This window comes from Meleagris gallopavo, chromosome 23 (genome assembly GCF_905368555.1).
Source record: "Meleagris gallopavo chromosome 23, MGAL_WU_HG_1.1, whole genome shotgun sequence".
In the NCBI taxonomy this organism is placed as follows: Eukaryota; Metazoa; Chordata; class Aves; order Galliformes; family Phasianidae; genus Meleagris; species Meleagris gallopavo.
In genome coordinates this window covers 2,017,832-2,045,803 of record NC_139426.1, presented here as the reverse complement: position 1 = coordinate 2,045,803, position 27,972 = coordinate 2,017,832, and the positions used below count along the sequence as shown (strand labels likewise).

Genomic DNA, 27,972 nt, shown 5'->3' with positions numbered 1-27,972 from the left:
GGAGACACTGCATGAGACAGAGCACAGTAGCAACTAACTCTCTTCCTGCTCTCCCACCCCTGCAGACAGCACCGAGGTGGAGTGCAGCCCAAGCTCTGAATCCACAGATCAGAGGAAGCTGATGGAGGAGCTGCAGAACCGCTACCGGCAGATGGAGGAGCGCATCACCTGCCCTATTTGCATCGATGACCAAATCAAACTGGTCTTCCAGTGTGGACATGGCTCTTGCCCAGACTGCAGCACAGCTCTTACTGTGTGCCCCATCTGCCGGCAGGCTATCCGGGAGAGGATTCAGATCTTTGTCTAAGGATACACTTGCTTCCCTTCCTGTTCCCACCTCCTTTACATCCTTTTTGTTTGCATTTTAGATGAAAAGCGCTGCTCAGTCTGGCTTCCTGCAAAGCCACTGTGAAAGAGGGGGGAAACGTGTGACTGGGGTGAAGGTGGAGGGGAGGGAGTGTCCTCCACTTGCAGCCTCATAAGGGTGAGGAGCGGTGCTGGAGGGCAGGCAGCCACCTCACCTCGTGCTGCCTGTCCATTGGAAAGACACAAAGTAAAGAATGCTGAACAGTCTGCTGAAGGCAGAAGAGACTTTCAGACCAGAGACTTCCACGTGCAGATGTTTGCAGAGGCATCCTGCTCCAGTGACTGCATTGTGTCTACTGCCCTGCAGTGTCAGATTTGCAGCCTTGCGTTGCTTTGAAGGCGATGCTGTAGAAGGATTTATGTTGTACCTCAGCAGGCAAAGCATATGCTTGCACTTTGTGCAAGGAGATACCAGAGGAGATCAGTCATGGCCATCAGTCCTTGATGCCTGTCAGTGGTAGGGAGGTAATGTCCTAAGACAGCATGCTCTCTGAACTAGTACTTAAAGGCTCAACGAGATTTGGACTGACAGACAAATCTGGATGTGATGAGATCCTAGAGGCAGTGTGTGTGTGTGCCTTAGAGATCAAGTAGTGAACACTGATTGGAGAAAACATGTTACAACAAAAACTTCTCTAAGTGACACTCTTCCATATTTTATTTTTTGCACAACTGTGTTCAGAGACTCCTGAGCTTTCTGACCATAATGCCAAAGGCAGGTGTTAAATGCTCCAATCGAAGTGTAAAGAAAATAGAGTAATAATTAAGAAATGAGAAGGATTTCATTTTTCGTTCTTTGTTTTGCAGCAGAACTTAATAAAATAAAATTATATTTTCCTGAGCATTAAAATGAATGTACAAACAGTAGCTGAAATATGGATCTGGCTGTACTGTGTTTTCCAGCTGTCTGACAGAAGAAATATTATCTGGTGAATCTGTCCTGTAAAGTAACTTGGCAGAAGTGGCATTCTGTAGGGCTAGCGTGCCATGCGTGTGTGTGTGTATACATATATGTCTGCGTGTGTGGTGTATATCCTTAATGACACAATTATACACAAGTGATGCTGTTTGTTATACCTTGCAAGCACTATTTAAGGAAAAAAAAACAAACCACCACCAATACTGTGTTCCTCTGCTATCTTTTTTCACTCATAAAGAGATGGCAAATATTTGAATGAATGAAGTCTTTGTGCAATATACGGTAGCTACAGATATGTCTATTACTTCGTCATGATTTCTTGGTGCTGTGAGAAAGCTTTGTGTCACTGTCTCTGGTTCTTATACGTGCTCTTTCTCCAAATACTCATTTATAAGGTGTCGTCATTCATGTGTTTCTGACATGGAGCTACAGAAATGGATCAGATTTAGCCCTAAGGTGGGCTCTGTTTAACACCCAAATAAGATGAAGCTGAATTTCACAATCAGCTTTGGTGAAGTTTTGGTAGAAATCAGTTACAGCTGCTCCTGGAAGTTGGTGTTGAATAACTTCCTCAAGATTAAACAAAACCCAAAGTCTTTGCTGTGTTGTGATGGGGTATCAAGGAAAGAGGAGGGTACAAAGGCTGCTTGCTACAAGTATGAGACTGAACCATCACTGTAACATAGGAGCTTTGCCACTGTTTGCTACAGATGAATAATTTTCCAGAATGTGTATTGCACACCCTGTGCCAAGTATTTTCTGAAATACAGTTCTTTTATAAGCCTCTACTCCACGTCCAAATGTGATTTAATGAAGGTGAAACCAACTGATGCTTTATCATGTATGTTAAATGTATGTGTGTGTTCTGGCACTTCAGGAGCAGGGCACAGAGGTGGACACTGTTCAATGTTTGTTGTGTTTGTTGTGTTATTCTCAACTATTACTTCAATATTCTCATGTATTACTTCAATACATCCGTTTATTCAGGAAAAAGCAGCAGGGAGCACTTCCTTGGGGTTTTTTTTGTTACTTCTTTGGAAACCTGATGAAGTGTTTATTCCCCTTAAAAGAAAAGTATCTTAGAATGGTTCCCCTGTTTGACCACCCTCAGGATAACAAAGCTTTTCTTAATGTGCAGTCTGAGCCTCCTCTGGCACAGCTCTGTAGGAGGATTGCAGATTCCTACTTCTGAGTTGCACAGCTGTTGCAGTAAATTGAGTTGCTTTTTGAGTCTCTGTATTGCTAAATAGGAGTTCTGCAAAGCACACTATGCCTGCCGAAAGAACACAGAAATTGTGTGTAAACATAACTTTGAGGTTAGGATTATATTCTTTCACTTTCCTGTTTTTGCTGTGATTGCTTTTGGTGCCCAAGGAGCAGAAGTTGAGCTGTTAAGTAACATTGTGACCCTTCCCTCCTTCTCACTAGGAAGATGAAATTGCTGCGCTGCAACAGAGGAGAAGCAAGATAGGCAGCGGATTTGCAACAGCAAGAGAGAAGCAGAAGGCAAACAGGTGCCTGCATGTGCCAGCTGTGTGTTTTGGCAGGCTGTGCCCCATGGCAGGTTCAGCTCTGTGGGAGGCTGAGGTTCTGGAGGGGAGGAGAGGGTTCTGCTGCTTTGTCTTTCCTTGTAAGCCTGGCTGTGTGTAGGGCCAGGATCAAAGTGATGTGTGGCCAGCTGAGTGCTAAGATGGGGGAAATGGTTACTGGATTTATTGCTAATTTGTGTAATCTGTCCTGTAATCCTGGTCTGCAGAATAGATCTGCTTCAGTACGGGCTTAAATCTGAGGCACGAGAAGAGATGTGTAGGAGGCAAGAAAGGAGCCAAGAACCTAGGCTGAGATTATGACAGAAGAGGGAAAAGAGCAAGATGGGAGAAGGCATTGCTGCCTTTTAGCCTCTTGCTACCAGTTGGTGTTGTTACTGGTTGCAGGACAGCAGTGGGTTGGAAAGAGGTGTGGAGATGGCACAGGAATAGGTAAATGCTCCTTTAAAAAGTAAAAGGCAAATAGAGCTGTTGGCTATTCAGCATGGATGGCAAATAATTGTGTGTGATGTTTCTTACTAATTGGTCTCACAAATAAGACTGAAAGGTCTTTGGGAAATTAGAGGTGGAGCTCCATGTTTTCCGTGGGTCTTGTGCCACCTCCTAAATGCAGCTCTGTACCTTGCAGCAGTGCTGGTTTTGAAAGGGAAAGATTTTGCTTCTTTCTGGTATAAAACTTTAAACACGGGGCAGCAGCTGAGACAGGTTTATGCTAAAACTAATGGGCTTTATGTAATCCTCCTAACTGAAATGTCAGCTCGCATTTCTCAACTGACCTACAAAAGCAGGAGATGTTTTTTCTTTCCATTAAATGGGCTCTTCTGGTTGCAATTTTTCTGCAGTGCTTAGGGTTGATGTGAATGCTTCTCATGACACTGAAACTGGTAACAGTATTCCTAGGATTACCTGAATCCATTGCAGCATTTGCCGACCAGTTCTGAGAGCTCTGGCTGTGAAAATTACTTTCCCAAATTTACAAAATGTTCTCTCACTTTGGGCAGGGAAAAACTGTATGCTATAATCCAGTATTTTTGACTGTCTCAGAGCAAGGCATAACGAACTGATTCCCAAGGTTTTCCATCGCAGTGCTACATCAGACTGTCAGAGTATCTTTTTGCTTGGACACGGACTCCTGGTGTGGACCCTTTATAGAAAATGTCTACTTGCTTATGCAGTCTTGGCCATAATTTCCAAATGGACACAGTTTATTTCTTTGCTCTGGTTAGCCTCTAAATGAAGATGCTCTTTCTTGGTCAGTCTCCTATTATTGAGGAATTTATTTGCTTCCTTTAGAATACAAAGGAGTTGATGTGCTTCTCTCCCTGTTTATTCCGTTTTAGCAAAGCCTCAGGAAACACTTCATCACAAATTTGACCACTTTTACTTTCTTAGTTTTTTATGCATGCTGCCACTTAATTTTTTCCTGGCAGGTAGTGTGCTAATCCAGCTGGGAGACTGGTATTTGAGTTGGCAGCTGGTCTCATGAGCAGGCTTTTCATGCAGTTGGATTTTCATGGAAAATTGATTTTGTAAACCTGCCATTATTCTGGGCAAAGTAAGGACACGAGCGTGCAGGGAGCAGAAGCCCTCTACCCATTCTTAGGCCTTCTATAATCTGGAGGTTCTACCACATTTATCATCACTGCCGTGATACAACCAAGTAGAACTGTATCTGCAGCATTTCCTTATGCATGGGTTTAGTGTGTTCTGAGTTAATACAAACAGCCACTGGGGATTGCTTCCATCTGAGCAGACAAAAGATTTATTCAGTGCAACTGGGTGACTTGGCTAAAACTGGAGCAAACTCTTAGTGCAGCCAGTGCTAGGGGACTCTTCCCATTTCATAAAGTATTTTAATATCACCTTATTCTTGCAGTTAAGGACGATAGATGTATCCTTGCCATCCCTGAAATGAACTGCCCTTGGGTTATCCTGTCAAGCAGAACAATGAGATTTGCAATTGCTGCAGAAAAGAGCACACTGTTATCCCTCAGAGGCTCCTTGCTCTAGCTGGGGTGGGCATTAGAATGCCATGGAGGTACTCTGCACTCAGTAAGGAATTCCACACCCCTCCCAGGGAGCTTCACAGAATGGAAAACTCACGGCATGGTCAAAAGGTTCCTTCTCTGGAAACATCGTTAATATCTGCAGCAGAGTGTGAAGCACTGCATCTGTGCCTGGAAGACTGGATTCTCAGGCCTGTCTAGATAAGGAAAATTCCTTGCAGTAGAGCAAGGTTATCTCTTTGGTCTTCAGTGTTCGTTAGCCCTCATTTTGCAAAGTCTTCCTTTATCCATGAAATAACATTGCTGTTTGTTGTTGTTTTTTTTTTTTTTTCTGGTACAGATGCTCTTTTCCTCCTACTAATGTCAAAGCCAACCTCAGTTCTGTGGATTTGTAGCTGATTGGTTTTCTCAAGGCTGTTTGTTTTTAATTTACTTTTCCAATATGCTTTTCAGTCTTTGAGCGTCATTTTCACCCCCTGTCCAGGTTTTCATAGTATCGTAGAGCTTTTTCCTCTGTTCCGTTCCCTGTACTGCTTCTGTATTGCAGGGCAGAAGTATCTCTTGCAGAGTTTCTAAAGCACATCCTTTGGAAGCATGGCCAAAACTCCACATTTTACAGACAGCATGAGACTGTGGGAGTGGAGAGAGCTTGTCTAAAGGCAGAGTCATGAAAATAATCCATCACTCCTTTGAATTTCTTCCCACTAGTCTGTTCTGTTCCCATGTTCTGAGGAAGATGGGTTCATCCACAAATGGATTACAACTGATGAACATAGCCTACCCCACAACCCAAGGAAGTAATTCTTATTCCTTTATGGACATATGCTATTATCTGTACATCAAGAAAAAATTCTCCTTCATTTCCTTCTTGAAGTTCTAATCACTACCTGGCCAGGCCTGGGATGCTGAGCTCCTAACTGAGGTCAAGACCACATCTCTTTGGTAACACGGGGTCAGGCCAGCAGAGGCACTTCTGTGAGCTGCAGCTTCAGATTGACACTTGAGCAAAGTGTTCCATTTCCTTTGCCAGCTGGAGCAAGCCCTTGTTTTGAGCTCTTTTGCTATTCAGCAGACCACGGATTTTTCTAGGAATATCAGCTGATTGCAAGGGGCTGCATGATAGAAAGAAGGTGAATATCTGGGGATTAGAAGGGCATCCTCATTCTCCTCCTCCCTGGGGAGTGTTGCTTCCTGGTACAGCAGACACAGCCCTTTCTAGCGTGTGACCTACTGAAAAAGTACAGCTTCTAACTGCCATTCCCACAGGAACCGTGCAGGAATTTCTTTTTCCGAGTTGTGAGATGAAGGGATAAATATTTAAGTTCTTTTTAAAATAAGAGCTATATGAGGATTTGCTAATTCTTTTCACATGGGCCACCAAGGAGCCAATATGTGGTAAATCACATTCAGCTGTGTGCATTCCCCCCCTCCCCTGCCTGTGGCCTGGGTTTGGACCCGTGCCCTGGAGATGAAACACTGCAGCTCAGTCCAAGTCACCAGACACGATAAGGTCCTTCTTTCTGTCTTCCCCACCCCTGTGTAGGAGCTCTCTGTTTAGGATGGGGGAAGCTGCTGGGAGCAGTTTGTTCCAATGCTGAATAATATGCACTATCACGGGTAATTGAGATTGAGACGAATAAACTGAGACTGCGGTGCCTTAACAAGGTAAGTGTGGTGTGTTGTGCAAATTATCTGCTCCTTTATGTTCCCCAGGGTCTCTAGCTGATTGCTGTGGGTTTTGTGCAACATTTGTTCCCTTCTGACAGCCATTTAGAAATAACTTTTTCGTGTGACATTTACTGCATGCAGAGATCTCAAGATAAGTCATCCCTGACTGCATAGAAAATCCCAGCTCTCTAAAAATGGTATCTAGGTCCTTCTCACTGCTTCTGACAGCATGAAGATAAACCAAAGCCAGTTCTGCCCCTTGCCTTCCTCTCTTGTTCCCCATTACACCATATGGATTTCCTCAAACTGTAATGTGTTCCACTGCATTTAGACACTGTGCAGAAAATAAAGCCAGGAATGTTTTTTCTGACCAAATATAGTCAGGCTGACAGTTCTTGCCTGTAGTCCAAACCAAATATCCACATTTGAGGACCTGGGACTAGCAAAATTCAGGAGAACTCTGAAGTCACAACAGTGCTTTTCCGCTCTTGAATAAAAGCAGTCATTTCAGGGGTCAGGCTGATAATCACAGAATATTTTCAGCTATTGGAAGAGCCAAAGGTAAAGCTGCATGGAGCAGCAGTGGCTCCTAGGAAGCATCTGAAAGAGGCTTCAGAAACGGGACTCTCAAGAATGTACTTCTATTAAAGTTCTAGCTCCTAACTTCTGGGGGAGATCCGAACTGAGGCATCTACCTTATAGAAAATTCTGCTTCCTTTACAGTGAGACAAAGGAAATTCTTCGGTCCCTCGGGGTACGTGGTTGTGTGAGTTCTCAGGCAGATGTGAAGCAAAATGCTCAGACATTCAGGTGAGAGGAGAGGGCATATGTAACAGAGCATAAGGTGAGATCTTTTTCAAAGAGCACTGACTCCTGCTAACTTTATGGAAGGCAGAGACTCACTGCGTGCTTCTGCAAGGGTCTGTGGGGTGCTGTAGCTGGGGTCCCCCAGATCAGTGTGATTCTGAAACATTTGTCTGTCTCGGCATCATAACCCTTGGTTAGGTAGCTCCCAGGTACATAAGGAATTTGCAGGAGTCAAGTTCCATGGATGAGGGAGTTGATGGTTGCCTTTACCTGAGTTTGTAAACTCCCTGACCAAATTTCCTGACTGCAGAAAGCATGCCTGCTCTTGCACAGCATCTCATTTTTCATTCTGCTGCTGAGGACAGCCTCTGACAAATGACAGCTCCTCTACCATGAAGCATCCCTGATCAGGCATTCCACGGGCGTGATGCTGGCTTCTGGATTCCTTTCTCTGTCCCCCTCCCCCAATTTTTTCATTACATAAAGCTGACAACTGCAGATTTGTCCTCTGTTGATTATACAGTCAGTTAAAGAGGAGAGTTCATGGCCATCCCAGCTTGTTTCACTTTGCTGCTTTTCCTCTGCCAGCCCAACTTTCAGCTGCAGTAATCTGATACGGTTTGGCAGAGGCCGAGAGAATCTTTGGCACATTGGAAAGCAGCTTAATGTAAAGTCTGCTTTCTTTTTTTTTCTCCCCCCCCCCCCTTTTTTTTTTTTTGAGAGAGAGAGAGAGAGAGCTTTTTGAAACCAGTGATTCTGCACAGCTTTGGCAGTGATTGCAGGACTCCTCAGAAATGCTCCAGATGCATCTCTGAGCAAAAGGATTACCAATGCATTCTGCGAAGGGAATGTCTGAGTATCTGTCTCATCTCCTCTAAAAAGTGTTTAAGAACAACATGGATCAAATAGGACAACTTTCTGCTGACAGAAAGAAGAGCTTTCTCTCAGAGGACAATAAAAAGAGCAATGGCTATAGAACCGTTGTGGGATTCCTATGCATATTCCCCGTGGTGGCTTTGCTGGCTATTGCAGGAGATCCAGCTGGAGCTGCAGTTCAGGAAAGTGAGGTAGGGAAAGGATCTGATTCTCAGGACAGCTTGGGAGGGGAGTGGGGATATCAAATATGTGTGCATGTGTTCTTTTTAGAAGGGTGGTAAATTCAAGAAGCAACCTAATCAATATGTAAGTAACTGTCAAGGCAACCAGATATGTTTATGTATATCTGAGTCCATTTTTGCAAGGGATCCTAAGGGGTACTGATTCATCTAAGTAAAATTGGATGTGCACACAGCTTGCAGACAACCATGCTCCATCAGAGCTACAGCTATCCTGAGTACCTCTGCTTTCCCAGCTTGCTGTGATGTGGCGTGCATAGATTCTGCTTTCTGTGGCAGCTGAGATTCCTAGGAAGTCCATATGCTGGGCTCGTGGTGTAAGATCTAAACTGGGAGTTAATGCTGGACTTACAGAAACTGCTAGATGACTGTAACTGTTCTTCGAGGTCTATTTGTTAAGATATACTGGGACAGACTGGAATTCAGGTGGAACTGGGATGCTCAGAAGCTGATCTTAATTTTCACTTTATCTTCATTTTAGCTTTCAATTTTATGAAAAGAAGAAATATTCTTTTAAATGCTTTCATCCCTTCCTGCTGTTTGTGTTTACGGTGATCCTGGCAAGTAGCATCCCTCGCTTGTATCACATATTCAGGGCTCCTATTAAGTTGGTTCTAAGTCACAAAGTTACATTTCTGTTTAGTTTTGGAGGGGAACTGCATCAGAGAGAGAGAGAGAATTGCATTTATGACAAGTCAATGAAGTAAATTAATGGAGGCCTGATTGCACATGGTGAATAATTCAGAGAACAATGCTGACTGTATCTGCCTGTGTGTGCTGGTGCTGCTGCAATTGTACAGCTCAGACGTGAGCAGGGGAGACTGGTTTCCTGTTGGAGTCTCCTGTTGGGATACAGTCCCTCAGCCCTCTACCAGTCAGGACTGCAGTCATGGAGCACTTTGAGCAGCATCTGGCAGCTGTTGCTTCTTCTCCTTGCCATCGGTTTGCCATAGGCCAGGGATGCTATTTCGCCTCTCAAAGCTTCAGCTGTTCCATGTGTGAAATGAAGACAACTTGCCTTCTGTAGAATGTGCTGTGAGGCTGAGCTAACTCAGACTGGTGTTGCTTTTGTAACATTGCCACTGTACATCCTGCTTCGTGCCTGCCATGGTGCCTCTGGAGCAAAGATGAGCCAGAGATGGTCAGTGTTTTATTGCTGAAAGGGGGAAGCAGAATAGGTAAACTTCCAGAGATCCTTATTGGGTCCCATTCTTTTACCTCTGCTACTCAGGACTAACAGACTGGTATAGTTTGAGTCGGGCTTGTCACCAAATGTGATGGCTTTAAACACACTCCAGGGTTTCCAGAGCTCCAGTTTACTTTGAAGGCATTTCAGTTTCACAGTCCAGCTCTATAAAGTGCTCTCAGCACAAAGAGTTGCCTGTTTGACGCATTTATTCAGTATTTCATTTCTTCTGTGGTTAAGCTGGAGAGCAATAGCAAAGTGAAAAGGAAATGAGAGCTTTTCAGGAAGAGCTGCAGCTCTCACTGGCCAGAAGCTGCTGAGGCCTCGTTTCTGCTCTGCCTGTGCTGCACTCCAGGAGGAGAGGAGTGGCAGCAGTGCCCCATGCTGGAGTTATGCAACAGCTCCAGGGAACCCACAGGCTGACCTCTGATCCAGCACTCAGGAATGCCCCAGGAACTCCTCACCGTACTGCCCTTCTTTTGCTCCATCCTGATTTTGTTCAGCACGCTTGGAGCAAGGCATGCTTTGCAAAGTCTTCTGTCCTGGACATCTCTGAGGGAGTACTGGTTGTGCTCCCCAGCCCCCAAATGCCCCATATTGGTTGGTTTGATCGCTACACTCTTCAGTCCTGTGGTCTCCCCCACCTTTTTCAACCTTTTCTTTTTTTTTTTTTTAAGGAAGATACCACATCACCTGGTCTCCGTGAAGTGAGTGCCTCTGCTTTGCACAGCCCAGCCTTCCCACCTCAGCCTCCAGCACGGAGAAAGCGATACACGATCACACCAGGCCACTTGAAATGGGACCACTTCAACCTGACCTACAAGTATGCACTTGCAGTGACTTTTTTTGTTTTGCTGCAGGCATGGATATCAATCATGAAATTGCCAATCCTTTTGTCAGTGACTGGATAGCTCCTAAAGCCATTTTACAGTGGTTGATATCTCATAAAGCCTAGAGAGCATCAAATGATGTCTGGGGCAGGGACAGCATTTCCCTGATGTTATTCTGTGTTATTACAGAATCCTGTCCTTCCCAAGAAACCTCATAAATGCCAGGGATACACGCAAGGGACTAGCAGCTGCGTTCCAAATGTGGAGTGAAGTTTCACCATTCAGCTTCAGAGAAGTGCCACGCCACGCACCCAGTGATCTGAAAATAGGTGAGGCTGCACAGCCTGCTGCACTGCAGGACTGCTGTGTGTGCTCTCTCCTTCTCTTCCTTTGCCCTCCCCCATCACTATACAGTAGTTACCTCCTGACTTTCTCAAGCCTAGAAATATGTTAGTGCTGAGGTCTTATCTGCTCAGTCTCAAACCCAGATGTAAATTCTTCCTGGGATTTATGGCCTGTGTGCAATAATTATTTCTTGTGCAGATGGCCACAATATTGAAATAACGAGCAGATTTTCCATTGTTTCGCAATTTGCTCTTCAGTCTGCTACTTTCAAGCACATGATGTGCCGTCAGGGGCCTGTCCTGCGGCCACTTGTGAGCTCCAGGTGGCCCCATTCCAGTGGCCGCAGTGTGCACTGAGAAGCTGTTGTGATGCTAGCAGAAGGACAGCAAGCAGCTGCAATCCTGTGGCTCTCCGTTTATTTGTGTTTGGAATTGAGTGACTGCATTCTGGGGTTACCATCTCACCGTGCGATGATTACGTTCTGAGGTTATCATCTCAGGGTCCAACTTCACTCAAAAAACACCCCAAAGTTTCCTCGTGATGTTGCAAGAAGTGCTCAGTGTTCCTTTCTGCAAAGTAGATTAGGTTGTGTGCATTGAAGACAGCTCTAAATCTGAGGTCTTTGCAGAGTTGACCCCAGTTTGCATCACAGCCCTTGTTCCATACAATTGCTTTGCACTGATTTTTCCTGTTGTGTGTGTAACTTGGAAAACATGTGGGATACAGCAAGAGATGTGTTAGTAACCACAAATTTACAGATGTCTGTCTGCTAGATCGACTAAATCTGCTTCCCTTTTTGCAGGCTTCTACTCTATCAATCACACAGACTGTCTGGAGTCCCTCATTCACCACTGCTTTGATGGAACAACAGGGGAACTTGCCCATGCCTTCTTCCCCCCCAATGGGGAAATCCACTTTGATGACCATGAGTACTGGATATTAGGAAATACTCGGTTCAGCTGGAAGAAAGGTAAGACACGGCTCAGGGGGAACAGTAGTAATGCCAGCAGGATTTGTATCTTAGTCCCACGTGCCAGTTCTACCACTGATTCTTTTTTTGTGGCAGCGTAATTCCGTTCTTTTACATGGAGACAGTTATGCAGTTGATTTGCATACAGTTCAGCCACCTCTGTAAGGCAGCAATAGCACTTCTGCCTTCAAAAGGCAGGCGAGTGTGAGGCTGACTATTAATGCTTGTTCATAATGACTGCTTCTCTTCCCAAAGCTGAACTAGCTCAGCTATTGGCTTAAAGAAATTTGGAAACAAAGTAGAATGAAAGTACTGTTCTTCCAAGTCACGTCAGTGAGGTTCAGCAGGAGTCTGTAAGAGCCAAAAAAAAATCCACCAAGGATTCCTATTTAATGTACTGAAAAATTAAGCACGTATGCAAGCCACCCCTTCAGATGCTTTCTTCCCATAAGCAGCTGGATTTAACACAGGCATTGCGCACTATTCCTATGGCCTACAGTTATGCAAGGTATCAGGGTATGTGTCAGTAACAGCTCCTCTTGTGAGTCATCCTCCAGTTAAAATCCATCTCTGCTGGAAGCAGGCTTCAGGGTACTGCTGAGAAACGTCAGTTCAACCCTGTAAGCAAAAGTCAATCAGAGGCTTTTTCAGACTGGAGCATTCTAGCTAGCAATCTCACTGCCTGTCATTTCCAGTCACAGCTCAGGGCTGTGGGAACAAAGCAGCAGAAAGCTGCCCAGAGTGACTGGGAGAACTTGCTCCATATTTCAATCGCTGGTCTTTTGGAGCAGTCTTCTGAGTCTGGCAAGAGCTGTTGTTTGGAATTAGAAGCACGAATAAATAACTTCTTGACTGTTTACACCCAAATAGCTACAGGGAAGTTAAAACTGGCAACCTTTGATAAGACCACACCTTCCAAGTGCTAAAATTCTTCTTCTGGCTTTACACTGGGATTAGCAAATGTACTTCACTGCAGTTAGCTTTTTTTCCATTTTTCTTCCAGGTGTCTGGCTTACAGATCTGGTACACGTAGCAGCTCACGAAATAGGACATGCCTTAGGACTCATGCACTCCCAAAACCCAAATGCTCTCATGCACATCAATGCTACTTTGACTGGGAAAAAAACCATCTCTCAAGATGAAGTCTGGGGAATTCACAGACTTTACGGTAAGGAAATGAGGACTGTGTTCTGGGCTCCTCTTGATAAGGATTGCTTGCCTGAAGTGCCAGTCAAATCCCATGGAGCTCTGTTAGGTACTCAGCATTTGCTGAGATGAGAGCTTGAAGCCAGCGAGCCGTACTCAGGAGGAATCTTATTCCTTTTTATGCAGGATATAAAGGTGCTCCTGCATGGAAGTAGCACAGTATCTAGCTCCCTGTTCTTCTACTAATGGCATCCTATTATATTCCCAGTCTTAGGTTCCTTCTCGTCTCCACACTACCATTTACATTGAACAATCTGATCTGGGTGAAATGTCAGTTTGTTTCTCAGAGGACTGTCTCCTTCTGTTTCAGGATGCAAGGACAGATTGTTTATGTGCCCACTGTGGGCCCGAAAAGGCTTCTGTGAGAAACGTAAGAAGTTGATGAAAAAGCACTGTCCGTTCACCTGTGACTTCTGCTACGGTACCCAAATTTTCTTCTGGGATGGTGGTGGGTGTTGCAGAAGGGAGGAAGTAAAGCTAAGCAGCCTTTGCTGCAGGGATAGGCAGGATCTTAACTCTACACTAGAGATCAGAGGCTGCAAGTGACTGGCTGCACCCAGTTCTAAGGAGAAGTGTAGCACAGATATCCTCCTATACATCTCAGCCAAATCAAAGGCCTGGCAGTGCAGTACCTGATGCAGTGATGGGACAAGAACTAGCCAAATGAAATCTCAGGCACAGCTGGACTTGAGCTGCTCCGCAGAAAAGGAGGGACAAAGCATGTTAAACACCTTACCTAGTCCCCCAGTTTTATCAATTCAGGTAAGGGACTGATGCATTATCACCTCAGATTACTACAGCTGTGGAATTAAGCTTCAGATAAATGCCTGCTGTCCTGAAGATGCACCATATAACTAATATTTCCCTTTCCAGAGTAGAGGTATTTTTACAAAAATGCAGGCAAGTAGCTACAAATACATGTATTGCAGGAGACTGCTCATAAACTGAACTATTCCTCCATGCACATGAAGTGTGTTCATACGCAAATGTAACAATGTTAAATGTGCATCCCAGAACCGTTCAATTAGAGTCGTTTTTTAATAAATGACCTTAAGATTACTTAGATTATAACATAATTCTGTGAAAGTGTTTTGGGATGACTCAAGCTTGATAATGAGATATGCTAACTATTGCGCTTTCTTTTTCTGGGGATAGAATTCCCATTTCCAACAGTTCCTCCTACTCTGCCACCCCCAAGGACAAAAACCAAGACTGTTTCTGAAGGCAGGAATGTCACCTTCCGCTGTGGACAGAAGATCATCCATAAAAAAGGCAAAGTTTAGTAAGTGCTCTGTCATTTATTCCAGTCTTTTAGAACACTGCAGCATAAATACCCCAAAGGAGAAAGAATAAGGAAGTATGGCAAAACAAAGTACGTAAGAGTGCAGTTCAGCTTCTGGAACATGTGGCTGTTTTTGATTTAGCACTCTTGAGTGGAAGGAGGGGTGGCAGACTAACTGTGGGAAGGGAATGTGCAAATACTGTTTATAACACTGTGAAGCATTTATTTCGGAAGCAGATCTATCAGATGTAAGCTCAGCAGAAAAAAGATAAAATCCAATACACATATATAGCATAAGGATAATTCTTACCTCCGTGTCAAAGTCCCTGGGCTGTATTCTGCAAAAAAACTACTGTCTTAACTATGAATTGAATGGATAAAGTTAATTCTTAATAATGAGCATGTTACTTCTAGACGTATCTAAGCTTAAGAGAAATATGTCCAAGTCCAGGGGTTAGTTTAGACTCAGGAACCAAATTCTTATTTGTTTTCAGTAAGACTCAGGATAGTACACCACGTTATAACTGCCACCATCTATGTGACATCAACAAAAATGAGGTTAAATTTTACTGTGCAAGTCCATCCGTGCTGCAGCGTGCCTACCTCAAGCACAGCTTAACAGCAAAGAGAAGGACAACACGCATGCTGCATGTACTGAATATTTTATAGTTTAATTTCTATTATTTTTCTTATGACAGCTGGTATAAAGATAAGGAGCTTCTGGAATACTCATATCCAGGTTACTTATCCTTAAATGAGGATCACATGAGCATCATTGCAAATGCAATTAATGAAGGAACTTACACTTGTATAGTAAAGAAAAAAGAAAGAATCTTGACCACTTATTCCTGGAGGATCAGACTGAGACATTAACAAGGGCTCTGGCATGAGAACTTCTCTATTTCAAATTCACAATCTGTCTTAAGCATTTTGTATTTAAACTCCAGTAGTGCAAATGAACTCTAAATCAGCTGCTTCAATACCTCGAGCAAGAGAGACTCTGGGACTTTGTTACTGGATAAAATAACTTTTCCAGATTAGTTTTAAAGCTAAAGAATTCATCAAGCATGTGTTGTACAGAGAATTAAAAAAGAAATTAAAAAAAAATCAAGTGTAAGATTTTGCAGTTAACCTGGATCAGTGGACTGCTGAAAAACGAGAACATAACCCTTCAGCAAACAAAAGGATGAACAGACTGATGGCTCAGCTATGTTGCAATGGAATCAGAGGTATTGTGGAAAGAGAATGACCAGTAAATGCGCTGTAAGTGGTTTTTTATCTTTTTTATATGACGACATGTAGGTCTATAAGAACGTTAAAAAAAGAACTACTTTTTCTTTTAATGGGCAGAAGGAAGATATAGGGTCACAACAAACCCAAATTACTCCATTTCACACTTGGACATACTCAGTTCAGCTATGCACAGAATATCTCCCTTCCACCCCCAACTACTTTCCTGTGGTGTGTGTTTATTATCTGTGTAATCTTAGCCCAGCATACTATCTACTTCCATCTGCAGCTCCTCATAACTCATCCTTTTGGTGTCTGATCAATAAGCTTCTTGACCCCTTCAACAGAGGTAAGATCATTTCCATCATCACACCCTGTCACTAACAGGTGAGGTAGATGCACCACGTCCAAAAGAGAAACAGCATTTGTTTTCTAGGCAAAGCCCAGGGCACTCAAACATCTATCAGTTGGGAATTCACTTGTGCAGTTATAAACCCTGACAGTCATTGTATTTAATGAGTACCTGAAAGATCCTTATCCAGTATTAAGGCAGCCTACATCATTCTCTGCTTTGGTTCGTCCATTTCTAGTTGCTGTCTTAATCTCTTCAAACACGTTTCTTCCTACCTTAAGCATCTCATGTATTGCAGAATAGGTCAGCATTCTAGGAGGAGCTCTGTACCAGGACAGCAAAAGCACAAGGGAAAAGTAAGAAACTTATAAGAACAGTTTGGTACAATTGCAATAACAGTAATTTTACTGGCAGATATCTAGCATGAACTCAGCACATCTCCATTTAACAGAGCAGTGCAACACCACATGGATCCAAGCATCTTAAAACAGCTCTGTCCTTTGGATTGGAGAAACGAAACAAGAGCAATGAGCTGATCAGCACAGCCTTCAATAGCTATCACAAGGGGATGTCAACTCTTCAACTGCAAGGATGCTTAATCCTAGGACAGAGCCAAAGTTCTTCATTTCACAACATAACAATTTTGTAAATGTATCATTTATGATTACTGACTTCTGTACAATTTCTCCAAATCCCGTTTACCTCCACCTGCCCTGTGCTTCTGGCAGGCAGTGTCCATGCTAGAGTTACAGCTAAGAACCTGCTTTGCCACGTGAATGGCCTACAAGAAGTCACCTTCCAAAAGCGAGCTGACCTCGAGACCAGAGGAAAAAGAAACCAAGGAAAAAAGTCACAATTTAAGACACCAGGCCATGAGACAGCTCTGCAATGCACCCAGTGTTCCACTGACACAGATGGCGTGGCCCAGCACTCTGCTGTGCACATCTGTTCCAGCTGCAGTTTCAAGGGTAACCCAACAACATCTTCAAGGAACTCAGGAAAAAAACAAGAGAGGAATTTCTGTAAAGAAGCCAACCAAAAAAAAAAAAAAGCTCTCTCCATCTCCTGCCCAGGACCACTGCATGACAGCTTCCATTTGCTGAAAATTAGTATGGAAAACACCTGACAGATATGGTGATACCCTCAAGGTAAGCAACAAAACTCATTTCTCTTGGAATACACTTTCATTGTATAAAAGTTGCAGTAAGCCAACAACAAAATAAATACCTAACCTACAACAAGGCTGTGATTACCACACACTTATGCTGGAACATCCATGTTTTTTTTAAAAGATTTATCTTTGCAGATTTTCCCTGGTTGATATCAGTTATTTAAGATGACACAATTTCAAAGGAATTGAAATCTACAGCGCTGTTCCTGGTGAAACAGTCCTGGAAATGTTTTCACTTTACTTGCCTTTGCATAACTTATTGTTTGATTAAAAGCAAATAACTCCTATCAGAGTCAGAAGTCCAGATTTGTTAGCCCAGATTGGAACAAATGCTTTCCAATGGGCTACGATGCACCTGTTCCAGTAAATATCAATCATTAGTTTATTTAAAAATTTCAGCTTTTTTGTCCACTTTCACTTCTCACATACTTCAGTACAAATAAGCTTCTGCTCTTCATCCCTACCCAAACTTTGCTAAAACCACGCGTACTACAGTTAGTAAACTAGCAGAAAAACTGTTTCTCCATCAGTACAACACAACCAGGCCTAATGAGAAAACAGTATTTCATCAACACACTTGAAAAAAAAAAAAACAGCTTTGAAAATTTACAATTCTAGTAGTTCCAAAGAGCAGGTCCAAGGCCTTCACTCAGTAAAAACAAAACCAGCACCACCAAAACAAGTCTCTTACAATGTCCTGGAATGCTCATCACATATGCCTATTAATGGGACTGGTGCCCAGCTCTGACTGCATGAACACCCCAGTATTTTCCAAATCTTCCTCTCCCAGAAAATGATGATAGCATTATAAATTAGAGACTCAGAAGACACTTATGAGGAAAGGCTGGAATATGGCAATATACAACCAGTAAAATGAAATGTTGTTATTTTTGTGGAAAAAGGACAATTTTAAAAGAAGGTTCTCTAGAAAATAAAGCTTCAATATTACTTTTTTTTTTTTTGAATTATAAAACAATATAGTACACTTTTTGCTCCAGTGCCATTGTAAATACATTTATACAACACATCAAACCAGTAGTGCACTCAAAAATGTCAGTGAGTATTGAGCCCAACCCAGCTTAGCTCTCTCCAAGGTACACAACAGGAGAGAAGCAACTTAGACATTATGATTTCTTGACCAAGCAACTATACTCAGACACAAAGAACTTACTTTAAAAAAAAAAAAAGAAAGAAAAGTTCTTTTGCTGGACTGACAGTAACTAAAACAATATCAGCACAGACTGGGTTAGGAAAGAGAAATTAATAATAAAAAAAATAAATCCTCACATTTCCACTCTAGAAGACTTAATGCCACCAACATCCACGTTTGCTGCATGTGAGGAAATGACATCCTTCACGCTGTTAAACAATTAAAAACTTATTTTAATTCTACAAATTTACAAGGAGAAAGCAAGAAGAACAAAAAAAAAAAAAAAAAGGAAAAAAAGAGATCAAGGATTGTACTTCAAGTTTTCCTTTGTCAAATTTTATAACGATCGTTGGCTTTTCCTGTTAATTCCAGTCCTCTAATGGAATGCAGCAGTTATACTCCACACCCAGCAAAAGTCTTTGAATCTGGGATGACATTTGACTTTACCCCGGTGAAAACCATCTAGTTTCCCTGACGTGAAGAACAGAACTGGGGCACTCAGAAATCCACTCACGTGAACGGTTCTCTTTTTTTCCCTCTTCTCACTGAGTTTAAAACTTGAGGCTGAATCCAGGCCCAGCAGCAGATGCTCCTTGATTCGTGGTGGTCAGATGAAAACCGGTGTCTTTCAGATCATCATCGCCCTGTGGAAAACACACATAGTTCATTTATCAGTGCCTGTGCACACACATTCACCTCTGCAACACAAAAATCATGCCTAAAACTAATTTTAAAAAAAACAGAAACAAAGAACAAAACAAAACCTGAAGGAGCTGTAGGAGATGGTAAGTAAATACTTGATTTAGTGGCATTGTAGCTAAGTTCAGTGCAGTCTGTTACTCGTGCTCTTTCTGTTGGTATCACAGCAGGCACAGTAGCTGTGCAGTGTCATTTCACCTATGCTGAGACATGGAACTGTGAATAAAGAGCTGATAATAATGAAGGCACTTGAGATTGTACCATGTCCTACTTATAAGGAGCTGTTTTTCGGCCAGCTTTTTCTTCAAAATTGGCAGTCCAATTCCCACACACTGAAAGAACACCAGCCTTGTATTTGCCAGATTCTTTTCCAAACGCTGGAAAAGGAGCAGGTTTTGTTTTGTTTTAGGACACTGGAAGTCAGTGATGCTCACCAACTGACTGTAGCCAAGGCCTCCCTCGGGTGGGCGGGGGCTGGTGCCACGTTTCACCCTTTGTTGTTCACTTTTGGCTGGCCATGTAGGAAACATGGAGGGGTCAATAGGAAGGGGAGTCTCACGGAAATACTCGTGCTTCAAACCATCTTCAGCAGTAATTCTTCTGGCTGGGTAGTACGTCAAAAAGCTGAAAAGAATTCAGGCAGACAATGAATTAGAGGGAAGATAAGAGAGATGGCTGGGCAGAAAGAAGAAAAACGTTAGCCTAAAAGATATAATATCTTCAGAAATAAGTCATTTTCTACAACAAGTGTAACAGACAACACAATTTCCCAAGGAGTGCAGAAGCTGGCACTTACTTGTTCATTAGATCAAAGCCCTGATCAGAGAGGAGTGCTCCAAATCTCTTGCGTAGATTATTGTAGGGATATTCCGTGAATGTCATCTTCTTCACTGCTGGCAGCTCATTGTAACCAGGCCAGATTTTTTCACTTGGAGTACCTAGATCCTATAGATTAAAATGTCTCCTTAAAAAACTCATTTTTGAGTGCAGCCCTTCTGCTTATTTGTTATGTAGCTACAGGAATTGATAAAAATCCAGAGAAAACAGATGAAATACAGAACATTATTTTAGCCTATCACTGATACTGTAAAACAGAAAATCACAGTAGTGAGCCTTTTAGTAAGGCTGAATCTCTATCAAAGAGTAACAAGCATTTCTATTTTCTTACTGCTCTAATTTAACTGCCTCTAAAACCAGCCAGTTAGAATGGAAAGGTTTTATAAATGTTACCTTAAAAACTTTGTTAATCTGATCAATTTCCGACTTCCCTGGAAACAGTGGTTTCTGAGTTAAGAGTTCTCCAAAGATACACCCTACTGACCACATGTCTATCGCTGTTGAATATTCCTGCAAAGAAAGAATATACCTTATAAAACCAGTGAAATAATTTAATGAGGTGTTTTAGTGATAGTGCAATGTTTTGGGGTTTTTTTTGTGTGGTTCTTGGCAATGGAGCACTCCAGAGCCCCAGTGATTTCAGTAACAGAACAGGTAACCCAAAGGGAACACTGCCAGAATGTTCACAGTCCTCTGTTCTGCCCTTTTTGTCAGAAATTTTAGACCCACCCATCCATCCTCTGAGGAAGACGAAACCTTTTTAGCTTTGTTATTGGGAAAAATATAATTGAAGTTTCAGAATTTCCACTCCTAAATCAGTATAAAGAATCAAGCACACTTATACTCTCTTCGTGAATTGTAAGATGAGGTTAGTCTGAAAAGTCAATCCTTTAGCTCCCAGAAGAATAAAGAGAGGCATACCTTGGCTCCAAGCAACAACTCCGGAGCCCTGTACCAAAGTGTCACCACCACTGGTGTGTAAGGCTTCAGAGGAGATCCATATTCTCGGGCCAATCCAAAATCTCCAACCTGGATGAAAATTAGTTATCAGTAATGTTATCAGCATTGACCATACCAATGGACAGCACCGGTACATGCTGGCCATTCTGGCTCCTGCATGGCCTCAAAAAACAGCCACACGGATGTTGGTACAGACAAGGTTAATGGCACTGTCATGCATCAGTAGGAAGAGAACACCGTTCTGACTTCCAGCTGTGCCATAAGGAATTCAGCACTCACATACCATGCTTATTAGTCACATTCTAGTATAAATCTTAAGAGCTGTGGCAAGGCAGTCTGTATCTATTACAAAGTTCACTGTTTTACAACTGTATGTTTTAAGAAGTATACTTCATACACTTAAAGATTAATGCAGAGCATTCTGCCCAGCTCTTAACATCACTGTCATGCAGTGTAACTCTGCAATACTAAATTTCTCATAAGCGTGCTGTATTTCATATAGTCCTTACCTTTAAAATTCCTGAATGACTGAGCAGCAGGTTGGAAGTTTTCAAGTCCCGGTGAAGTATCCAGTTGTCATGAAGATGCTTGACTCCTCGTAGTAACTGGATCATCAAGGTTTTCACTTCACCTGAAGTGATTAAAAAAAAGCCAAATACATTCAAAATCAGAAATCTGCTTTCAGCTGTTGTTTTTTCTAATTAGAGAACGGGGCTGGGGGGGAAAGAATGAGATGTCAAGTTAAAAACACACTAAAGAGTACGGCGTAAAAATGTGTCACAGAACAAAAACAGATCCAAAGAGCTGCCAGCATAGTAAAATGAATCTGGATAGCTGGAATGCACCCAAATAACGCTCAGAAATTAATGCTTCTCAACATAGGAACTGGCCAAAAATAAAACGCAGTGTTCACAGGGAAAACTCCCCTCTCCATTTCACATCTGAACCTCAGTTTCACCCTGAGCATGCCAGCTGGATTCATCAGCCTATCATCACTGTATGTACCACCACTGCCAGCTGACCTTCCTCTCTTAACCTCTATCAGTAGAATCAAATTGGACAGTGAGAAAGCATTGGTCTCTATTCCAAAGAACACTCTGAGGACATTCCAAGGCAATGCATGTCATCATACAAGCTAGCCTGCTGATGTCAGTACAGCCCAAAGGGAGTGGGGTCTTTCTAGGTCAGTTTTCCATTTTAGAGAAGTAGAGGAAACTGTGGCAAACAGTACCTGGTAGAAATGGTTGCTTCATTGTTTCCATCAGACTCTTGAGATCATGTTCTACGTAGTTCATAACAATATAGATTTTATCCATATTACTACCTACAACGATTTCCTAAAACACAAAATCAAGGGATCAAAACACAGCTTATTTCTGCAAAACATCCAATTTTGTAGAGACAAACACCGCCTATTTATTTTATGGGTGGTATACTAACAAGCTCTGCTAGGAATGCTAATGTTTTTACAAGGCATTTTAAAAGCCAAGAGGCAACATTTCAAGAACAAAAGTCTTTGGAAATGGAAGGTTGTTGGTCTTACTCTGACTGTGACGATATTTAGGTGTTGTGCTTTCAGAATAGTATTTATTTCTCTGAGAGAAGTAATGGGGAAGCCTTCCTTTTCCTTCTCCATTTTCAGTCGCTTCAGAGCCACAATTTCATCTGCAAGGAAAAGAGAATTTTTAGCCCATCACACAGCTAAGAAAATACATGCCAAGAGATCTCCGAGTGTACTTTTACTATTTTAATGTATTTGAATGAAAATCATTACTTGAGACATCAGCAGAATCAGTCTGCATTAACAGTGAAAATCAAGGCAAGCCAAAAAAATATTGCCAAGTTTAAGGAGAGATAAGAAAACCCACAATAACAATTCAAAAGCTGCATCAGGGGTTTTAGTGTATCCTAACATAACTCACGTGGAAAGACACTACAAATAAAGCTTATTCGACACTGATTTCCTCCCCTTAGTCTGGGAAATGGGATGGAAATGTCTCACATACAGTTCACCTTTCCTTAAAGACCCAACTGAAAACCAAAGTGCTACTCAAAACGTTACCCAAGCAAGTTATTTCAATACATCTGCTTCTGCATGTTACTGTAATGGCCATGTCAGCCTCAGGGCGGGCCTCAAGGAAGATGCAGAAGAGAAAAAGGAGCTGATGGCAGTTATCCAGTAAATGAGTGATGTCAGAAAAACCACCCCAGAGGAGATCAAAAAGTCACATAATTCTAAAACAAACAGAAACAGAGAGACCCAGAATTTAACCCCACTGCCAACATCACAGCTTGTCAGCTGGACCTGAGAATAACCATTATTACTGCCTAAGTCTGCTCTGGAACGCAGTTCTTGTCACAAGCTTTCTTCACCATCTGCCACCTCTATTTAAAATTGCAGATATTTAATTTACTGTGCCTCCTCACTCTGTCACAGCGACCAGCTTGCTGGACAGTAACATATCACTAGTGATGGGGGAAACTGAGGTCACAGCCAAAAGAACAGATTGTATCTCACATTATTTTTTTCCAAGGAACAGGAAAACTGCATTAATGTCACCATTCCTGCTACAGCATCCAACCAAGTATTTCTTCCACTTGAGCACGGACACATGAGAGACCTGGTGTTGGCTCCTGCACTCTTCCTGGGAAATGCAGTCACTTCCACAAGACACGTATCATTACAGACCAGATAAGAAGAATTTTGAGTTTTAAAAATAGAAATCCACTTGTATATGGAATTTCTTCCACAGCAACATAGTGCTGTGTGCCCTCATGGCACACAAACACTGCTTTTATGAATTCTCTGACCAGTGGCTGTGCTTAGAGGGGCACCTAGTGGCACACACTTCAAACCAACCGACCAATCCACGTTAGCTGCAGCAAATCACAAACCAGAAATAATTGCCTAATGGACCAGCAACTGAAATCAAGTTAAGCAGTTCTACAGTGTCATGACCAATACAGAAATTAATTCTGAACTCAAATAGCTGCAAGCAAAACGCTTATGTCAAAATCCATATCCTATTAAAAAGCATACATTATTCCTGAAAAGGAACAAAGCATTTTAGAGATTTTGTTCATTAATGTGAGATGCAGAACCACAGTTTGCATACAACTGCAGATCTGAATCTATACACATGACAGAAGCAGAAACTGGCTAGAAGAAAAATTATTACAGTTTTCCCCTTTGTTAAGGCAGAAGGCTGATACAGAATGGACATCAGTTTTGTGCTTAAAATGCAATCTGTGTGACAAGAAACCCCTGCTGTACTTCTCACTCTACCCCAGACCACCTTCTGCATTTCCTGTAAAGTTACTAAGAAGTTTGTTGGAATTTACAAAGCAACAGAATAGACTGCAGAAATGCACAACACGCCAGATGCCACATGCATGCATACCACCTGAACATAACTGCTTCAATACAGCAAAATAATTTGGGCAGTACTGCAGAGGGCTGATTCCACAGTTTCCAGAACATGCACATAAGGTAAGTTTTCCAAATCACAGCTTCCAAAATTCATACCAATCCCCATGAGTGACAATAGCTGTCACAGTAACATACATCCTGAGCGAAACGTTTCTCACACTGGATGACACTTATGACATAATACTCAGTTAATACCATGCAGAGAATACGAACCAGTCTTTTTGTCTTTTGCTCTGTACACCACACCGTATGTTCCCTCTTCAATCCTGTTCAAACACTGAAACTCCTCCACACTACGACACCCCTGAGAAAACAGAGAGAGAACATTCACTCCTCACATGTCTGCAGGAGCACTGCAATCATTTGTTTAACAAGACATAAGAAAAAACCAAAGCAACTTCACAGGAACGGTTACAATTAACCAAGAGAAGTGCATATTTCACACCCAAGTGTGCACTTAGCAATAATGAATCAACAAGACACATTCAGCCCATCAACTCATGCATAAATGCTACTGCCAACACGTTTCCCGTTTTAATGAAACCCATCTGCATCTAACACTTCCAAGCATCTTTTAAGTGATCCCTACCTGAAGTGCAGGAAGATATTTAGGAAGCTCCTGTTTCAGTTCAATAGGGGAAGAAGCAGGTGAGTCAGGAACATAGTCTCCTTCCGTCATGGCGTTGGACTGAGGGCTGCCCTCCCCCACCTCCTCTTCCTCAACCTCACTGCCCGCTGAATCGCGATCAAACCTCGACTCTGTAACTTTAAAGGTCAGAATCAGACATGGAAAGAGGGAGTCCTTTGGAACAGAGTTAAGTTCAGCATTGGATAAATAAGGGAAGTGAGAAACTTATCGCTATGAGATAGAAGATATGCAACTTGATGACCAGTGAAAAGAAGCCTAATTTCTCCTCTTTGTGGAGATGATAACCCCAGGTTACTGTCAGGCACATATATAATTTTCAGATGAACACAGCATGTCAGAAAAATAAATCTTTACACTAAGAGAATGAAAAAAAAAAAAGTGACCTAGTATGCCTCATTCTAATTGTAAAGCTTTTTTGGTGATGGGACAAGAAGCCCAAAATAAGAAAGAAGGAAATATTTCCTCATTAGACTGGGATCTCATCCCTACATATAGACCCTGGAACAGAGTTCTGATTCTGACATAATAGCTGTGAAACGCACAGTGCCTTAGAACGCTGGCAAAACTGCACCAACAAATTGATTTTAAACAGATTTAAAATACTTTCAGAACTAGATTTGACTGCAAAAATAGAGTCAATTGACATATTCAGTAATTGCATTGTACCAACTGGGATGTGGTTTCCATTCTCTCGTTCTTCCTCTTCACTCATTTCTTCTTCGCTCACCTCTTCTGCAAGACAGAATCAAGTTCAGCTGAATCAACTCAACCCTTCTGTAGTTCCTTGCAATGCCACTGTCCAAACACTTTCCTCACTCATCATGCCTTTTGCACCACTGTCTAGTTTAGTGACATCACATTTGCTGTTTCATTTGGAAAACAAAAGCTTCTTCAAACTCAACAGCACTGGTTGGGAGACTACTGAACGTGTGCCTGGTCATTCTGCTTCATTTCAAAGAAATACACCCGGCCAGAGCAGCCTGCTGTGACTTTTTCTTTACTAAATAATTATAGGAATGGCTCTCAGATTTTTTAACTAACCCTTTTTTAAAAGTATTATTTGTTCAAATATTTGTAACAAGCGTGATAAAAAAAAATCTGGTATTTGCAACTGAAACTATTCAAAATAGCAGAGATATTTGTATTTCACCACCCCCACGCAGAGTGTTCTCTACAGAGTACTTGTTACTGTGCAACACAGAAATATTTAAACTGTTAGTGTTACACTACTTACGAGACAAACATGGCTTTCAGTTTTCTAATCCGGCGTCTTAGAAAAATAATTGGTATTACCTCTATATAAAAGGATAGAATATGACTTGTACTTGTTTTTTTCTTTTTAGTTATCTTGACCTGTGAGGTCTCAGCCTATCCTAGACTAGGAGAAAAGGAAAACATTCAAATAAAACAACACAGAATGAGAAATAAAGGCAAGCCAGAAGACCCCACCGGCCCACGCTGGGACCTGTGTTCTGTTACTCACCAGCTGACTGCTCAGACACCTCCTCAGAATTGCTCCCTGTCTCCTCCTCCTCCTCCTCCTCTTCTTCTCCCTCTTCCTCAGATCCTTCACTGCTCGACTCTTCTTCCTCTTCTTCTGAGCCTGACCCAGACTCTGCTGAGGAACAGTAACACATGGAATGAGATATGCTATCTAACAGCAGTGTTTCCTCCACAGACATCTGTACAATGAGTATCTGCTACACTGCATTTAATTACCTGATGAAGACTCAGCTGAGCTTGTTTTTCTTTCACTGTCACTGATGTCTTGCAAGTCTGAAAGAGGGTCTCTTTCTTCTGGTTTCTCTTCTTTCACTGTTGAGACCATAAGAATCAAAACCATGGTGCCAACTGAATTTCATTTCTATTTTTAAGCCTGAATGCCCAGATATCTACATTCTCTAGCTATTACATAGGTGCTGAATGTTCATATACATATATATACTCTGAGCAACCAAAACATTTCACAGTCTGCTCAAAAGCCAAACAGTTTCCCTGAACTGCAATGGTACCAAAGCAACAGCCAAAAATGTGCAATGTTGACTTTTTAATTTAAAACATGACATGTGCCCACACCTCTCTACAAGAAATGTATTAAAAAAGACAAGTGTAACATGATAACAAACATGACCACAACACAGAGTCCCACTAATGTACACTCACACAGCGCTTGCAATCAGTGTTTCTACTGCAGTCCATCATTGTGAAACAGCATATGCAAATAAATGTTGATTGATCAGACCCGTGAGGTCGAAGGATCACTGCCTGCCTCTGACTGGAACCTCAGCTGATTGCACTGTGCATTACCTCAAGGGGATACAACAATTTTCACAGCTACACACATTAACAAAGCAGACACAGCTTTTCTTCTTTTACCAAGGACATTTTCATGCCAATTGTGCGGGCTCTCCACCCACAGTTGGGACCTTCTCTGTATGGAAAGGACCATTTTCTATCTTAGAAAACAAAACTCACCATCTAATTGGAACACTGCCTTAAGCACTGCTTTTCTTCTACAATACAACAATTAGTGACACTTAAACTAGATAGTTCCCTGTAAGGTGGCCTTTTAAAGTAACTTATTTCCTAAGAACAAATCCAACTGGAGTTAGTACAAACAATCCCTTTTCAATCTGCAAAGAAATAAGACCAGCATTGCTTTAGTAACAGTGCATGTGCCACCCTTCTCAACAATTCCAGAATTGTGTCACCACAGCTGAAGCGGACAATACTTTCAATATGGTTCCAGGGATGTAAATGTTTAATACTAAAAATTAAACTCTACCCCAGAACAGCTGCTAGCCCCCAGGCAAAGACACTGAGGTGGCAAATGCTACCTGGTTTCCTGCTATCTGCTTGCTCAGGCTTGTCTCTCTGCTGTCGTAATGGGCTGCGACTCCAGGGTCTCATTTTCACTTTGTCTCCATATTCTTCCCTCACTGTTCTATGGTGTGCAGAAACTAGTGAAAACAAAACCAAAACAAAAATCGTTAAATGTCCCTGCCCTAATTAAAATACTTCAGTCTATCACAACCACCTGCTCTGCATATTTTTTCCTTTTTCCTTACAGAACAAATGGTAACGGGGAGGGGTGAAAGCAGAACCTAACTGCATCTAGGAGAGCAAAGGACTGTGATTTCCCTCATAGCAATGCTATGTGGGTTTGGACCAAACAGAGAAAGGTGCTGCCATACTTAGCAAGCAGATGCAAGATGCCCCCTGGGCTACACACAGCACACAACCCAAA

General features: G+C 42.2%; 3 protein-coding genes across 15 annotated transcripts in view; 2 read left to right on the top strand and 1 right to left on the bottom strand.

Moving 5' to 3' along the window:
• The window catches only part of MIB2 (MIB E3 ubiquitin protein ligase 2), a 33,103-nt gene extending 31,030 nt beyond the window's left edge, over positions 1–2,073 (top strand). The window contains exon 20 of the mRNA XM_085242497.1: positions 66–2,073. Coding sequence (XP_085098623.1) covers positions 66–307 — 242 coding nt within the window. The 3' untranslated portion in view covers positions 308–2,073. The remainder of the gene's footprint in view (positions 1–65) is intronic.
• CDK11B (cyclin dependent kinase 11B) overlaps positions 964–27,972 on the bottom strand; it is a 30,352-nt gene continuing 3,343 nt past the window's right edge. Inside the window, exons 6-21 of one of the 12 annotated variants that reach the window (XR_004161921.2) lie at positions 27,563–27,685; positions 26,445–26,540; positions 26,209–26,343; positions 25,392–25,457; positions 24,666–24,841; positions 24,290–24,380; positions 22,190–22,311; positions 21,878–21,983; positions 21,156–21,277; positions 20,608–20,715; positions 20,080–20,196; positions 19,646–19,794; positions 19,284–19,473; positions 18,665–18,794; positions 18,288–18,359; positions 15,559–16,153 (exon numbers count right to left, since the gene is read on the bottom strand). Coding sequence is in view for 11 of the 12 variants with exons in the window: in XM_085242500.1 (XP_085098626.1) it covers positions 18,702–18,794; positions 19,284–19,473; positions 19,646–19,794; positions 20,080–20,196; positions 20,608–20,715; positions 21,156–21,277; positions 21,878–21,983; positions 22,190–22,311; positions 24,290–24,380; positions 24,666–24,841; positions 25,392–25,457; positions 26,209–26,343; positions 26,445–26,540; positions 27,563–27,685 (1,694 nt within the window). In the remaining variant the exon portion in view is untranslated. The other 11 variants (XM_085242500.1, XM_031556658.2, XM_031556657.2 and 8 more) reach the window with 11 other exon arrangements.
• Positions 8,210–19,097, top strand: MMP23B (matrix metallopeptidase 23B). Of its 2 annotated transcripts, XR_014887910.1 has the most exons (9): positions 8,210–8,380; positions 10,292–10,437; positions 10,634–10,773; positions 11,592–11,759; positions 12,763–12,927; positions 13,276–13,386; positions 14,121–14,247; positions 14,946–15,510; positions 16,281–19,097. XR_014887910.1 is itself a non-coding variant. In XM_085242516.1 (8 exons), the coding sequence occupies exons 1-8, from the start codon at positions 8,210–8,212 to the stop codon at positions 15,118–15,120; spliced, it is 1,203 nt and encodes a 400-aa protein (XP_085098642.1). In that variant the 3' UTR covers positions 15,121–19,097. The 2 variants fall into 2 exon arrangements, 1 of the variants encoding a protein (XP_085098642.1); XM_085242516.1 differs by having other exon boundaries at positions 14,946–19,097.